We start from the raw sequence: 17,774 nt of genomic DNA on the forward strand, positions 1-17,774 counted from the left end.
TTTTAAAGCATATATCCGTGAGCAAATTATTTCATATTCTGCTGGATTGAAAAAATGAATTAATAATGAAATACGTATATTGGTTGATAAGATTAAAGAAACTAATAAAAAATATTCTGTTGCTCCTAATTTGGAGCTTTACAAAAAGAGAGTTGAGCTTCAGATGCAACACAGTTTGTTATTAACATCCCCAATTGAAAATCAATGACTTAAATCTAAAAGTCAATTTTATATACATGGTGATAAATCGGGTAAATTACTGGCCAACCAATTGAAAGCTGCTTCGTCTAAACATCAGATTATTAAAGTTTGTAAACGGAATGGTACTATTACGGTTGATCACGATGAAATTAATAATCTTTTCAAGAGTTCTATACTTCTTTATACCAATCAGAATTTCCTGACGATTCTACCATAATGCATGAATTTCTAAGAAAATTGAATATTCCAAAATTACCACTTAATGTTTAACATTAGATACACCTATACCAAAGAAGAAATAAAGAAAGCAATTTCTTTGATGAATTCTGGTAAAGCACAGTAGAATTTAAAAAATATTTTTCAAGTCTACTTTCTCCTTGGTTATGTAGAAATTTTAAGGATTAGGTAAATTACCACAATCTTTTTATGAAGTATCTATTTCTTTAATTCCTAAAAAAGATAAAGACCCCACTGAATGTGCATCATATAGACCTATATCCTTGTTAAATGTGGACTCCAAATTTTTTCCAAAATATTAGCAACTAGATTGGAAAATGTATTGCCACAAATTGTTTCTGGTCACCAGACAGGATTTATTAAAAATCGTTATTCATATTTTAATGTTAGGAGGTTGATGAACATTGTATATACTTCATCATATAAATTGAATCTTAATAAGAGTGAGCTTTTCCATTAAATATGCAAGTTCCAATCTATAGACAATCACCATTTAGACTGGTTACCGATTATTTTACTTATTTGGGTGTAAAAATTACTAAGAAGCATGAGGATCTATTTAAAGTTAACTTTTTACCCTTAATTGATCATGTTAAACAACTGCTTACTAAATGGTCCCCATTGTCCCTATCATTGATTGGTTGAATCAATGCTATTAAAGATGATTATTTTACCTAAATTTCTGTATCTATTTCAGGCAGTACCAATCTTCACCTCTAAATCCTTTTTTGATATTATTGATTCTAAAATTTCTTCATATATATGGCGGAATAAAAATCCTAGATTAAGAAAGAAATATTTACAGAAATCAAAAAAGGATGGTGGTTTGGCATTGCCAAACCTTATATGCTATTTTTGGGCAATTAATATTCGATACCTAACGTTCTGGACGCAAGAACTGGATGAAATTCAATGTCCACGATGGGCGAACCTCGAGTGTGAGTCTCTACACAGGGGCTCTCATTGGCTTCTATTTTAGGGGCTTCGTTTCCCTTTGCACTTACTAAACTGAATAAACAAATGATTAATCCAATAATTAAACATACAATATGAATATGGTTTCAATTTCATAAATTTTTTGGATTGAATAAATTTATCCTATCAAGTCCTATTATATCCAATTTTTTCCTTCCAACCATCCAGAACTGATCAAGCGTTTTCTTTTATGGAAAACGAAGGGAATAATATGTTTTCGTGATTTATTCATGCATAATTGTAATGTCCTTTGTACAATTGTCTGATAAATATAATTTGCCTAGATCACATTTTTTCAGTTATTTACAGATTAGAAACTTTTTGAAGGTTATTTTACCTACTTTTCCGATATCACATCAAATTGAAATTACAGAAATTTTTTTAGGTTTAAACCCCTATCAGAAGAGTTTAATAGCAATTGTATATGACTTAATTACGAAAATACGTTTAGGTATGTCTGATAAAATTAAGAATGAATGGGAAAGAGAACTTCAGGTATCTTTACCCATAGAGAAATGGGAGAAAATTCTCCAACTAGTTAACACTTCTGCAATGTGTGCTGGACACGCTTTGATACAATTTAAGGTGATTCATAGGGCCCATGTGTCTAAGGATAAGTTAGCTCATTTTTATGGTCATATAAATCCTGTCTGTGACAGATGTAATTCTGAGGTAGCTTCCTTAATGCATATGTTCTGGTCTTGCCCTCTTTTGGAAAAATATTGGAAAGACATTTTTGATATTATTTCAGTAGTTTTACGTATTGATTTACAACCTCATCCTATTACTGCAATCTTTGGATTACCAATGATAGACTTTATTCATTTATCCCCTTCAGCTTGTCATTTGATTGCATTTGTTACATTAATAGCCAGAAGATCCATTTTATTTAAATGGAAAGATTCTAATCCCCCTACTACATTTCAGTGGTTTTCCCAAACTATAACATGTTTAAATTTGGAAAAAATTAGGAGTGGTACCACTGAAGAAACTTGGAGAATTTGAAGAAACTTGGAGGCCATTTATTCAACATTTTCATATGATATAAGTTGACCTTTTCCGAATCCTTTTTAATAACTTTTTGTTTGTGTATAGAGGAGTGGAGTTAATGACAAATAATGATCTTAACTGATGAAATGTGGCAGCCCAGTTTCTGTTCTGTTCTGTTTTGTTTTTTTTTTAGTGTAGGGGGTTAAAAACGTTTTTTTTTTGAACCTTTTTCATGTTCAGTTATTAAGAGATTGGGAGGTTTAAATTAAATATGTTACTCGGAGTCTGTGTCTGTATACGTTAACTGTTATTAATGTAATCCCAATCTCTTTGTATCATTATCATTGTTATGTTTATCAATTTGAAACTCAACAAAAAAGATCGAAAAGGAAAGAAAGAAGATTAAAACCAATGCACCTGCAGCCCAAGAGACTTCAGTCATGAGTCCCATTAATTTATCTCATACTTTTTTCCTTAGTGAAAGAAGTTCTAAATTCCTCCCTATCGCCACTATATATTTAGGGTCTTCTATTGTGCAAGATAGTTTGAGCATTCCCATCCTCAGAAAGACAGGCAAAAAAAAGTATTTGCGTCGTCTTCAGCCAGAAATGCTGAAAGGATGACTCATATTGGTCCCTTTGAGATCCACACCTGCATAGAAGTCATCAACCAATTCAATTTACTCTGTGGAACATCAGGAAGTAGCTAAGATACTTGAATCAAAGATACTGGGATCTGACAATATTCTGGAATGAAAATATCTAAGACAGCGGTCCCCAACCACCGGGCCATGGACTGGTACCAGGCCGCAAAGCATGTGCTACCGGGCTGCGAGGAAACGATATGAGTCAGCTGCACCTTTCCTCATTCCCTGTCACGCACTGTTGAACTTGAACATATGGTTGCAAACTGTCCCGTATTTGCCGGGATAACCTGTATATTGGGCTAAATTGGTTTGTCCCATATGGGACCGCCCATGTCCTGTATTTCCCCCACTAAGGTAGAGTGTTCCTATGAAACCTTTCATGCCGAAATGGTGTAAAGCGAAGAAGCAATTACCATTAATTTATATGGGAAAAAATTTTGAGCGTTCCCAGACCCAAAAAATAACCTACTAAATCATACCAATTAACACACAAAACCTAAAATAACACTATCATATAGTAAAAGCTGGAATGATATGATAAATACACAGCCTATATAAAGTAGAAATAATGTATCTACAGTGTAGTCTGGAAGATTAAGCCAAAACCGACTTGTGGGGGGAAAAAAAATCGGCACGTATGCGCATGCGCACGTCATGCATGGGCACACAGGTGCCCGCGCAAGGCTTCATGGTCATGGTAGTCTTTCTTGGGGTAAACACAAGTGTCCCGTATTTGACTGCTACTTTTGTCCCTTATTTGGGAGTGAGAAAGTTGGTAACCCCAACTGTAAAAGACACGTTGAGGTGAGTTTAACCCTACTTGAACACCTCCCCCCCTCCCCCAGTCAGCTGGTCCGCAAGAATATTGTCAATATTAAACCGGTCCGCAGTGCAAATAAGGTTGGGGACCCCTGATCTAAGAACTAAGCTCTAGCACACTTTAAAGTAAATTTCAAAACAACATTGCAAGTATTTTTTTTCCCCTGAACATAATTTTATGAATTAGTACAGACTGACTTCTTACCTGTAGGATGATGAGATAAGATGCAGCAGTGTCCAAATCCTGCGCCAGCAAACACTCCTCAAACAAATCTTTAGGATTACCCACAGCAGCAAATAGGTAATTCCACAAGGCATATTCCGTCTTTCTAGCACAATGAACTACTGTCTGCAGGAAAAGAGGGAATTCAGTAATGAACTTTGCCACAGTTGGAAGCAGTGGGTCAGGAATAGGTTCCCGAGAGGTAGCTTCTTCTTCCAATACTTCGTGAAGCATCAGTTCCAGTACATGAGGGAAATATGGTAATGTGACACAGGACTGAGCTAACAGCAGGGCCTGTTCACCAAGGTTCCTTACGAGAAGCTGGCGAAGAATATGATGGAGGTAGATTTGAGAAGTCCTCTCAACAGTACAAAATGGGAATAGGACTTCCAAAGGTTCTTTTTCACTACTATATACATATAAATTATCATAGAGCACAGTTTCATTCACTGCACCAAGGACAAGGGCATCTTCAAATAAAACAGCCAAAGGATAGATATTGATCTGGAATGGCAACATAATCCGCCTGGATAAGAAGGAATGTGGTTTGCGATTGTCTCGAGGAAAAAGAGGAAGCCAAACTTTCATTCCTGCTTCTCCACAACTGAGCCAGAGAGCTTCGAGCAAATGACGCTTGTGTTTGTTGGATCGACAGGTTGTCCACACACTTTCAACACATTGTGCAAGCACAATGGGAGCAGAGAATGGGAGCTAAAAGATACAAGATGCTGGTCATGAAATTAGTAATAATATCTGTTGTTCTGAACTGATCCAAAATATCTAATCCAGTATCATTTTAGGGTATAATTTATAAAGAAACAAAATATTCAAATACTTAAAGCATTTCTAATAATCTGCATGGTTATTTTTCTACAGTATTTACTTACCAGCTTCCTATGTTTAGAAATACTATCCTTCTCTCGTACCTGAGGACCAGATCGATCCCTCTGTAGCATGATAAGCTGACCTGCCAAATTAAGCATAATGCTTTCTGCAGCAGAGGCCTGAAAGAGAATGTATTAAGGCAAAGGCACTCAGTAAAGTAGGAGTATCTTCAGCTTTAAAAAAAATCAAAAATAAAATCTAGTGTCATTAACTGCTTCCAGTTTCCTTTCTCTATGAATTTCAAATTAATCAGACACCATTTGAAGTAGATAATTAACAACCAAAGGACCTAACACAATGAAATGCTCATCAATCTAATTGTATTTTTTTAAACTACTGATTAATTTCACTATGGAGAGACATTTAAAAAACAAATGGAATTCTTGCTGGCCTGATACAAAAACAGCTTGCACTGTAATACCATTTTCACAAATTTTTGCACTTGCAATTCATTAAATCCACAAATCTAAAGTATAGTTCTCCTATCAATAATAGATACTGTGACATCCAACTTGGCAATCCTTAATGCTTTCACTTGCAATTTTATCACTGCACATATTACAGAAATTGGGGGAAAAGCCATATACCTCCACTCAGTTCTTTGAACAGTACTAACCACTGGCTATTCAGTGCTGCTGGTAATATTAAAAATACAGGATGATACTTTTTCCTTCTGGTGAGGGACATGCAAGTGCTTTGAGAAAGATACAGGCAGCAAATAATTTGACTAGTACAACTCATCTAAGTGTATGCACAATTAACCTGAACAAATTACCATATAAAATAGTAGCATAAGAATCACATATACAGTGACCAATACCTGCTGTGGCATTTTCAAGGTGATGCCGGTCTCTGTTCTCACAGAACTCAAAGTTATTGATACCACAAGTGAAGGATGTGGGATGTAACGTGACATAGATACTTCTTGCAGAATTTGAACACTGGCAGTGGGATTAGGGCTAAAATTTTAAGAAAACAATAAAAGTCAGATTAAAATCAGTGTTATAAGTTCGTGTTTTCTCAAAGTCATCATACATTACAGTTTGTTTTCCTATGTTTAAATTCAAAAACAACTTTAAGTTCAAAACTTAAAAGAAAATTCAGACTAATATTGGGTCAGAGAGTAATTGGGGTTGTTTCATGCTGCCAGTGGACTGCTCTGGTGTTTGCATGCTGTAGGGGAGAAATTTATCCCATAGCCAGGAGTTAGTCTCAAATCTAGCTCTGGAATTAAGGCACTTCACTGCTATTCCCCCCTCCCCCCAGGAGAGGAATAATAAATTGTGGCCTTGCCAGTAATATCCAGATCCCACAAATTTTTTTGCATACGAAACCTATCAAGTACTCTGAAATACACGTTGAAATGGTATTATACATAATTTTCTGAGGACTCACTACAATGAACAATGTTTATTTAATACTCAATTGCAAGTTATTTTTTTTGTGAGCAACTGGGTCTTTCATGTGCTTCCAAGTTTTATTAAAGAGTCCATGTTCTAGGAATTAAAAGCTAACTAACTAATCACATTTCAGCTTAGACCCAACGGAGGTCAAATGTATCCTTCAACATAATTTACTGTTCTATTCTATAACATTCAAATCTAGGTCAGTTTAAGGAAACTAATCCAGCATTACTGTAGTGAGTTGGCAAGGAACTGGCTTGTGAAATCTCATTAGGAAATATGTTCCAGATTTTCCAAAATATTTTAAATGTCTCATTAATAGTTTTATATTTTTTATATTAGTCCTTATGCAAAATATTATCTTCCAAAAAAGGAAAAATATATTCGTTCATTTTGCTCCATTTAAATGGTGGCGTCTGCCCTTAAAAGTATCTTGCTTGATCACTGGATGAGGATTAGCATCTATCCAAATTCAAATGCAATATCTGGACAGAAAACAACAAAGTTCCTCACAAAGACAAAATGAAATTTATTACTATTGATAATTCATAAAAAGCATATCTAAGTATGCAGACAATGGCTGGCTTACTAGTCCTCTTAAGAGAACAAATGTGAGGGCTAAAGGAAGAGAGAAAAATACAAAGAAAACCTATTTTTGAGGTATTTGTTCTGCTTTCAAATGAACTAATGCTCCTAAAGTTACCTGCTCATCTGCTTACAAGAGTTGTAAATTCCAAGAGAATTAGTGCAGCAAGATTTGATGACCACCCAAGCAAAATAATTTAAAAATTAAATTGGGGATTTAAAATAAATTAAGTAGACAAAAGCCAGTGTAATAATTTCATTTCAAAAAACTGCTCATTCTTCATTAATAAGGATCTAACATACCAGTAAATGGCTACACATAGTAAACAGATTATCTATAATTTACAAATTGCTTATTCAGAATAACATGACAGAATTATTCTTAGTCATCAAGCTGAGGCACAGTCACTGAAGTTTACAGCAGATTTGCGTCCCATATATGTGAAGTCAGCTGCATAACAAAGGAATATTCATGAATATGCGAACTTTAAAGAATCTTTAAAATGAATTTAAAATTGCTTAATTTCTAAGATAAATAAGAATGTTGATAATACAGTTTAACTAGAATGTTTTTGTTTTCACTGTGTGGCCCAAAAGCAAAGAAATTTTAAAGCCCCCTTTAAACACTGTCATAGCTTGCATACACTAGGATCTCACTTAATGCTGAATCGTTACAGCACTCTCATTTTTAGAGATCATACATTCACAAGAAAGTACTGCTATGCCAAGAATTTAGTGCAAAACCTTGCCTACATTCCCACAGCAATGAAACCGTGATCTCATTCCCATTTGGTTTGTTGTTGAATAAAGCACTGAGGCAATGTGCAGAGGCTGCTAGCGAGGACTGGTGTTGAATAGTTAGGGCAATTAGTGTAGCAGCTCAAGGCTGAGGTACAGGATTCAGCTTGAACCGTGGCCAGCACAAGAGTGGGCTATTGCTTGGATTTGGCAGCTGCTCATTGATGTCTTGGCAGATTGCCTGGATCATATCACTCATCACTTCCATCATATTGGACTGAATGGAAGCTGGTGTCATCCCTTCACTTGGTTTGGTTGCACAGTGGTTCCCAGCCTGGAGATTTCTGTACATTAACAAGAACAAGCAATGACTGGACCTAACAAGGGCCTGTAGTTACACTGACAACATGATTCAGACTCGAGCACCAAATCTCAGTGCTGAATGGGCAGAACATCTATCTTTAGCCCTCAATAACTAGCTCTTGCATGTTGCCTCAATGTCTCATGCCAAACTGATCCATGCAACAATGAGAATATTGACATTTCAGTGACATGGGAAGCATGAAGATTGAGCCCTCAATCAAGGTCTCGGCACAGCTGTGTGAAAAGCTGGGGAAGATAGGGGTTGCATCTATTTCCAGCATAACATTGCTGTAAGTAATGCAGCTCTACATACATAATACTATAAAGACACTCTTAGTATCCCCTAGCAGAGTTGTTTTTGCTGGCAATGCATCCCGAGTACTATGCAAAATGCCACTTTACTGTGGTTGCACGATCTGGCGAGCTTGCGGAGTAAACACTTTTATGAGTGGGAAGCCCAAATCACAAATCTATATGTCAGAAGTTAACATGCTTTGTGTAAAGCTGTGTTATCTTTTACAGAAAATTAAACTATAATATGGGAGGACCATTTTGGCTACTTACCCATTATCATTCCGATCAATACTGTATAAGCAGATAGAGCAGTCTGCCCTGAACAATATCACCATGTCCCTGAAGACATTTATCAATAAAGTCTCTGCCTGTACTTTGGTAATGTGAGCAAAAACATTGTCCAAGTTGGATGATCGGAGATAAAGTCTTAGCTATTTTGGAAAGAGGAACAGAGTGAATAAAATAATGACAATGCAAGTTCAATATCAAACATTCAGCAAATGTTAACAAAGTTTTCTGTAAAATGGACTGCTGGGAAAATATGGTTTGTTCTGCATGGTGATGTGCTTCTGGAATGATTTTGGAGCTGCACTGACAATTTCCCACCATGCTCTTATATTCCTCACAAGATTCGAACCCCCACCTATTCTTGAAATTCAATGGCATTATTATAACCTCCCTCCATTAACACTGTGGTGTATGAGTGGCCATCATTAACCAGAAAGTTAACTGAAAAAGCCACATTAAATAATGTTGGGAATCTGCAATGGGTGACTCACTTACTGAATTGCCAATATCCTTACATCCTCTACCTTCAGAAAATACACTGCAGCAACTCACCAAGGCTTCTCTGAGAATTCCTTTTAAATCCACATCTTTACTATCTAGAAGGACAAAAGTAATAGACCTATGGAACACCACCAATACCGTATTCTCAGTGAAATTGTGTAGCATCTTTACTTGGCGATACATTGCTGTTTTATATCCACTGGACCTAATCATTAAAGCTCCTTACTTAACAACCCTATGGGAGTACTAACATTAAAAATTACAGCAGTTCAACCACTATCTTCTCAAAGGCAATTAGGTATGAACATAGTCAGCAATGAACTTTAAAAGCCTCGACTGACTCCGATACTCCACAACCAAATCAATAAATGAAGAGTTATTTACATTTTGTAAAACCTGCATGGATGCAAAATATTAAACTGCACTTTTTGCATAAAGTGGCATAATTATTCATCAGATCATTAACACTTTGCAATATAATTTATAATTCTGATGACCAAAAATCCAAATAGTCAAGAGTGATTTCTTTAACATTCCTCATTTCCTCCTTGTTGTTCTCTTACGAGATGCAACTTGTAGAGTTATTAACTTAAAATCCTTTTTTTCTGAAAACTGAAAATTAAAATGAGACACTATTTCAAAATGGAAGGCAGGAAGCAGGTTCAATCAGATTAAATTGGATAATTAAAGGTTGAATTAAAGATTGGTTTGTCTATTATCAGGATTTTGGTAAATACTCAGAATCCTGACCGGAGATTAATAATTATTCATTGCTCTCGATCCAACTCTATTTATACAGTGACTGGGTATGATTGTCAGTACCAACTTCAAAGACCCTTGGACGTTTCAGGGTTTCTCCTTGAATATATCTCTGGAATTAATACTAAAGAGTCTACACATAAAATGGAAACTGCCAACTCATATTTATCTTTTTGAAAATTCATGGATGAGAAAAATGACGAGCAAAAAAGATGGAGAACAGAAGATCTGTGGACATTGATTCTAATTCTAGTCATAGTCATACTTTATTGATCCCGAGGGAAATTGGTTTTCGTTACAGTTGCACCATAAATAATTAAATAGTAATAAAACCGTAAATAATTAAATAGTAATATGTAAATTATGCCAGTGTCAACAGATATTGGTGTTTTAATGCTTTGCATGTCCTTTTGCTTCTTATATTATTTTACAGTGTTAATAACTGAAATAGTTTCAGGCTTCACACACTGTTTTGGCAATATTTTAGAAGGAACTTTTGAGGATTAGTAAAATTGTTGGGCTTAAGACTTATTCTCCTGCAAGGATTTTATCACAACGGGTAAATTGTACTTGGTCATACAAGTCAGATGTTCTTCACTTACCTCCTCTTGTTGGTCAATCAAATTATAACAGGCTAAAACAATGAAGTCATTCCACCATGCCAAACCACCAGTCACTGCCATATTTTGTTCCTAGAGGAAAAAAATAAGGATTGAAATGTTTCATCCGATTCTGGAAGAATTCATTTTATAAAATTATGTCAAATTCTTTTAGATCATTATTGAACCTGATTAAGTAAGCATTTATACCAGAAATACTATATTTAGATATGCATCACCAGATTGCTCTGAATCTTGCCTGAAGTGAGTTTATTCAAAACAATATAGCTAGTAAAGTTTTAAAGATAATTCCAACATTGTTTATAAAAGTATGCATTTCCCCATTTGCAAACATCCATCTCAAACCCTTCAGCTAAGTTCTAAGTTTCAATAAAGATCCTTATATAGAAAACAATCTATCACATCCTGCCAACCTGCGATCTTGCCAAATTTTCAAAAGGTTATGTCCTCTGCCACTCTACCAGTATCCCAGATAAGATAATAATCTTCCTTCTGTCCACAAGCCTTAACTTTAACCTTTCATGAGATATTTTATTAATTTTTTTGGGCAAATCAATATAAATAAAATCCAAATATATTTCCCAGTCTGCTATAATAATTGACTCTTCAAAAATGTTAAATAACTTACTTTAAAAATCTAAGTTGAATTTCTCTCACGGACTGAAAAATTCCAGTTTTATAATTCTTAAATAGATCAGAATAAAATTCCAACATTTATTTTGATATCAAGTACAGTTGCAAGAAAAAGTTTGTGAACCCTTTGCAATTATCTGGTTTTCTGCATTACTCACAAAATATGGTCTGATCTTCATCTAAGTCACAGTAATACAGACACAACCTGCCTAAACTAATAACACAAACAATTGTACACCACATCAATACTGAGTACACTATTTAAATAATCACAGTCTAGGTTCAAAAAAGGATGTGAACCTCTGGGATAATGCCTTCTGCAAAAGCTATTTGGAGTCAATCAATGAGATGAGATGGGAGGTGTGGGTTGTAGAGGTGCCTGCCCTATCAAAAAAGACACACAAAGTCAGGTTACTGACAGAGCCACTCTTATCACGATCTGTTTATGTACACCATGCCTCGATCAAAACAACCTACAGAGGACCTGAGAAGATCTGTGGAGATGCATAAAGCTAGAGAAGCCTACAAAAGCATTTTTACAGACCTGAGTGCTCATCAGTCCACAGTAAGAGAAATTGTCTACAAATGAGAGGAAACTCAGTATTGTTGCTATTCTCCCTAGGAATAGGCATCCTGCAAAGATCACACCAACAGCACAACATGCAATGCTGAAGGAAGTGAAAAAGAACCCAAAGGTAACAGCAAAACACCTGCAGAAAGTTCTAGAACTTGCTAAAGTCTCTGTTCATGTGTCCTCTACAAGAAAAATACTGAACAAGAATGGTGTTCATGGAAGTACACCACGGAGGAAACCACTGCTCTCCAAAAAAAAAACATTGCTGCACATCTTAAGTTGGCAAAAGACCACCTAGACACTCCACAACGCTTCTAGGACAACGTTCTGTAGACAGATGAGATAAAAATTTGAATTTTTTTGGCAGAAATGCACACTGCTATGTTTGAAGGAAAAAGAACACTGCACACCAACACCAAAACATCATCCCAACTGTGAAGCATGGTGGAAGGAGCACAGTGGTTTGGAGCTGTTTTGCTGCCTCAGGGCCTAGACAGCTCGCAATCATTGAGTGAACAATGAATTCAAAATTGTATCAATACATTTTATAGGAGATTGACAGGGTAGTGGTCCATCACCTGAAGCTTAATAGAAGTTGGATGATGCAAGAAGACAATGATCCGAAACACAAATTAGCAATAGAATAGTTTAAAAAGAAAATTTGTGTTTTGGAAAGGCCAAGTCAGAGTCCAGACCTGAAGAGGGCTGTTCATGCAAGGTATCACAGAATATTGATGAACTGAAAACAGATTTGTATGAAGGAATGCTTTAACATTCCTCCTTGTCATTGTGCAAGTCTGATCAGCAGCTACAGGAAGTGTTTGGTGGAGGTTATTGTTGCTAAAAGGAAGCACTACCAGTTATTAAATACAAAGGTTCACATACTTTTTCCAGTCTGGACTGTGAATGATTAAACAATGTGTTACATAAAGACATGAAAAGTACAATTGTTTGTGTGTTATTAGCTTAGCAGATCGTGTTTGTTTATTACTGTGACTTGGTTGAAGATCAGACCACATTTTATGATTAATTAATGCAGAAAACCAGGTAATTGTAAAGGGTTCATAAACTTTTTCTTGTAACTGAATATAATTGTCTGATTTTTCTTATCCTCTTAAAAAGATAATGTACACATTTTTTCAATCTAACTAAACCCTTTACAATTCAAGACAATTTTGGAAAATTATAGTTACATCATTTGCAATGCATCATCAACACCCTTTAAAATTCCCAAATAAGTACCAGTTTTTCCTGGAAATCTGTCTTTAGTGCCATTATTTTCTTCATCAAACTTAGGTAGCTTGTGAATATTTTGGTGGGCTCTTGTTCTTGGCCCAATACCAATTGTCTCAATATTGTGTCTCTACTAAAAATACGGGTATAATGATGTAACATATGAAATCCATAAACATATTCCTTTTTATGGCACTATTTTTGTAATTTATAATAAATACTTATCTTTGCACTCTCCTGCTGCCGCAAAACAAGTTTCACAATATTTAAATCAGTGATAATAAATGTGCTTCCGATCTGTTCTGAAAAGGCAGTAACTGTGTAAAGTTGTCATACCGCATGCAATGACTCATAAAGTGTAATAAACCACACTGTACATTTAAGTTGTGTTAAATTGACGGCATGTGATCACATTAGCACTGGACATGAAAATCAGAACTGAAAAGACTGAAAATCTGTAATCAGAATCATATTTATTGTCACTGATGTCATGAAATTTATTATTTTTGCAGTACCAATACAGTTCAAAACATAAAAATGACGCAGCTGAAATAAATAAATAATGCTCAAGAGGAATATGTGATGGGAGTGTCCATGGACCATTGAGAAATCTGATGGCAGAGGGCAAGAAGCTACAGGTTTTCCCTGCTATCCGAAGGTAGAGCGTTCCTATGACACGGTTCGTAAGCCGAAATGGCATAAAGTGAAGAAGCAATTACCATTAATTTATATGGGAAAAATTTTTGAGCATTCCCAGACCCAAAAAATAACCTACCAAATCATACCAAATAGCACATAAAAACTAAAATAACACTAACATAAGGGTCTCGGCCTGAAACGTCGACTGCGCCTCTTCCTATAGATGCTGCTTGGCCTGCTGCGTTCACCAGCAACTTGATGTATGTATAGTGTAGTTTCACTTAACAGAATCGGGAAGATTTAGCCAAAACCGATTTGTAGAAAAAAATCAGCATGTACACGCATGCGCACACACCTGCCTGCACAAGGCTTCACGGTCATGGTAGTCTTTCTCAGGGTAAACACAAGTTTAAAGCAGGCGGCTTTTTTCGTAAAAGCGAAAATCCTCTTTCGGTTAGCAAAAACTCTTTCATAAAAGCAAAGTGGCGTAAAGTGAACGTTCGTAAAGCGGGAGACACCTGTATTCCAAAATGTTGAGTGTGAGTCTACTTCTTCCCCAATAGTAGTAATAGAAAGAAGGCATGACCTCGATGATCTTACTGAGGGACTGCCATTTGAAGATTAAGTAGTTGCCCAAGCACAAGTCTCCCATATCTATTGATGATTAATGCTGCAACCAGAAGTCAAAGATGATGTTATGCTTAATCCCCGTTTATAATGCCGTAATTCTCAGAATAAAGGATTATTTGTCTGATGACACCAGAGTTGTTAGTATTTTTCCATTGTGACCATTAAAGGCACGAAAACATGAAACTTCTCCATTCTTTTGGTGGTGCTAAAATTTTGCACATAGTCAGCCACAAAATCAGTCTGACTAGTGACTCGAAGGGTCAGCAAAAGGGTGAACTAAGTAGCTAAAATGCATTTTTCTATTTGAATTTTCTAACCTTCTGAACTTTTGTTACCTAATGTCTTAAGCTTAGACTTACAGCTGACAGTGTTTCAAAATCATGATGCAGCACTGAGTGCAGAAAAGTGGAACATACATTGATATGACTTAGTTACTGTCTGTTCTGTGATTAAAAATACCTTGTGCTACTATTTGCTCCTTTTTTTTGCATGGTTAAGACTAAAATTACAAACATCTTGGTTTCTGTGTTGTATAAAAGAAGTAACTTTCCACTGCTTATTTGGAGTCCAGGATGACCTGATTGTGAGACGGACACCCCATGATATATCTCATAAATAATGTGGAGTCTTCTCGGAGTCCGTGTACATTTATTTGATCCAGATAGTTCGGATTAATTTTGCTAACAGTAAGAATTACTTTAAAGAACAGCAGTCAGAGACAGTGAACTAAAACAAGCTAAAATTGAAAAGTGCAGCCATATCTATGGATGGTGGGTGGAGGAGGGGATGAGATTGTGGAGAAGGTAGGCATTACCAGAAATTGTTAGTTTGATATTAAGCCATAAGATGTTAAATGTATCCACATGAAAGAAAGATAAATGGCTAGTCCATGATGTTAAGCCAAGCATCACTGAAGTAACATAGAAAGTTATAAAGAAAATGGCACGGACGGGAGTGGCATGGATAAGTTAAATCTAGAGTCACTGTGACCTACTTTGTGAAGGAATTGTACTTCAGTGAAATACCCAAGGATATCCATGGAAGCACATCTTAACTCAATGTTTTTGGGATGGGCTCAGTAGAATGATTAGCAGGAAAATACAAAAAAAACCTCAAAAATAAGATAGAATAGTAATTCTAAAGACAGCTTACCTGTGTAATATTTCCAAAAAGTTTCCATTTTCTTGTAAACAAAGCGTAGTGTGCAATTCCATATTTGCCTGCCACAGCAACACACTGACCCAGACGATCTATTGCTGTGAACTGAAGAAATAGTGAATGGAATGAAGACTAAAATTAAATTCTAATTAATGAGGTTTCTTGATTTCATAATTCAGTTAACAGGAAAAAAAATCCTCACCTTTATAGGCCAATTACTCTCTAGATAGGTACTGTGGATCTACAAAGAGAGAAAAAAATTACACAAATCTAAATGTTGAAAATCCAATATAGAAATAACTGTACTTAGTACTGTTCCAATGAATCGTTCCCCCAGCAATCAACAGGTTATTTCCCTGTTTAAGACACTAAAAGGATACGAATTTCTCTCATACAGCTCAGACAAGTGAAAACCTCTGCAACATACTAAGCTGAATAGTATCCAAGATGTCATGATTCAGGTCAATGTGAAATGTCAAGACCATTTAATGGGCTTGAAAGTAATATCCAGGTGGTTAATTCAGGACTGCAATGGAGTAACTTTTAATTTGTGCTGTAATTACAATTAGTTTATTATTGTCCCTGTTGCAGTAAGATGTGTTTTAGCTTACCTGTTCATTGAACGCCACTCCCCCACGGGAGGTAAGGATTGGCCCATTGCAGCCCCTCCCACTAGCTTCCATTTAACTGATGATGTCATGGCACTGGTAGCTTAAATCTAGCATACAGTAATCACGCGATCTCTTTTAACTACCGTGTTGCCATGAACCACCAGATAGACGAGGATGCCATGAAAAGAGTAGATAGTGGGAGTGTGCTGCAGTAAAGTGGGTCAGATGCACACTTCAGATAATTTGCCACTGTGTGGTATGTCTAGTGTCTGTTTTGAACTGTAAATCAATTGTTAACTTACTTATCCACAGTGAGTGTCTTCTGAACCCACTTACCGAACCTGCGAACCTGATTTTCCACAATACTCACATGTAAAGAAACAGTGAGTAGCTTTTGTTTGCTTGTCATCCAGAGAGAATATTCCATACAGAAGTACACAACGATAGTCAAAGGAAAACAGAATGCAGAATATGGTGTTACAGAGGAATGCAGTGCAGGTAGACAAAGTAAATTGTGACAAGGTAGATTGGGATATCAAAAGTTTATCTCTTGCATATTAATTGTTAGTGTTAGTCTTTGGTTTGTCCTGTTTTCTGTGATATCACTCCGGAGAAACATGTATCATTCCTTAATGCATGTAGGCATTTCTAAATGACAATAAAAGAGGACTAACTGAAAAATGTTTATCAATTCAAGGGAGCCAAAATGCTGAATTTCAGGCACTGAAAAATTCCCTGTTGTTTTGTCAAAATATTGACTGAAATTAAATGGTACCATGTTGTGGAATACACTATAGTATGTTTCTCATGAATAACAGATCTTGCAATGACTATCAAGTTTAACAAAGGTGTGTGAAGGTCTAAGAACACTGAGGCTGTTTATAAGAAGGGTCAGAGCCGTCTCTATTTCCTGAGGAAACTGAGGTCTTTTAACATCTGCCGGACGATGCTGAGCATGTTCTACGAGTCTGTGGTGGCCAGTGCTATCATGTTTGCTGTTGTCTGCTGGGGCAGCAGGCTGAGGGTAGCAGACACCAACAGAATCAACAAACTCATTCGTAAGGCCAGTGATGTTGTGGGAATGGAACTGGACTCTCTCACGGTGGTGTCTGAAAAGAGGATGCTGTCTAAGTTGCATGCCATCTTGGTCAATGTCTCCCATCCACTACATAATGTACTGGGTGGGCACAGGAGTACATTCAGCCAGAGACTCATTCCACCGAGATGCAGCACAGAGCGTCATAGGAAGTCATTCCTGCCTGTGGCCATCAAACTTTACAACTCCTCCCTTGGAGGGTCAGACACTCTGAGCCGATAGGCTGGTCCTGGACTTATTTCATAATTTACTGGCATAATTTACATATTACTGTTCAACTATTTATGGTTCTATTACTATTTATTATTTATGGTGCAACTGTAATGAAAACCAATTTCCCCCGGGATCAATAAAGTATGACTATGACTATGACTATGTGAATTCAGAAATCATTACCTGTACAATATGCCAATGCCTGTGTCCTAATAAAGTGCTTAAATCCTGAGGAATTAGAATGTCATCTGAAAGAGGATTCTTTTCCCTGACTGGCTGGTGCCCTGAATTTGCTGATGCGGTACTTGAATTCTGATTCTGCAATGCATCACCACAATTCAAATAAAGACGATCCTCCCCTTGCAGAAGTACTTGTTCCTGGTTATTCTGGGGGAAAAATAGATAACAATTGTTAAATATTTGAATTTCCTATTCAGAAAGCTTTTCCCCCAAAGACAGA

The 17,774-nt window shown here is 36.2% G+C and overlaps 1 protein-coding gene across 2 annotated transcripts in view; it reads right to left on the reverse strand.

Annotated features, from left to right (window-relative positions):
- ric1 (RIC1 homolog, RAB6A GEF complex partner 1) overlaps positions 1-17,774 on the reverse strand; it is a 154,564-nt gene that overhangs the window by 38,524 nt on the left and 98,266 nt on the right. The window contains exons 12-19 of one of the 2 annotated variants that reach the window (XM_063049186.1): positions 17,498-17,701; positions 15,597-15,635; positions 15,389-15,499; positions 10,510-10,599; positions 8,630-8,790; positions 5,797-5,935; positions 5,018-5,095; positions 4,074-4,802 (exon numbers count right to left, since the gene is read on the reverse strand). In XM_063049186.1, the coding sequence (XP_062905256.1) occupies positions 4,074-4,802; positions 5,018-5,095; positions 5,797-5,935; positions 8,630-8,790; positions 10,510-10,599; positions 15,389-15,499; positions 15,597-15,635; positions 17,498-17,701 (1,551 nt within the window). Of the gene's footprint in view, positions 1-4,073; positions 4,803-4,978; positions 5,096-5,796; positions 5,936-8,629; positions 8,791-10,509; positions 10,600-15,388; positions 15,500-15,596; positions 15,636-17,497; positions 17,702-17,774 lie in introns of both variants that reach the window. The other variant, XM_063049185.1, reaches the window with a different exon arrangement.

The sequence above is a fragment of the Mobula hypostoma genome, chromosome 5 (assembly GCF_963921235.1).
Source record: "Mobula hypostoma chromosome 5, sMobHyp1.1, whole genome shotgun sequence".
In the NCBI taxonomy this organism is placed as follows: domain Eukaryota; kingdom Metazoa; phylum Chordata; class Chondrichthyes; order Myliobatiformes; family Myliobatidae; genus Mobula; species Mobula hypostoma.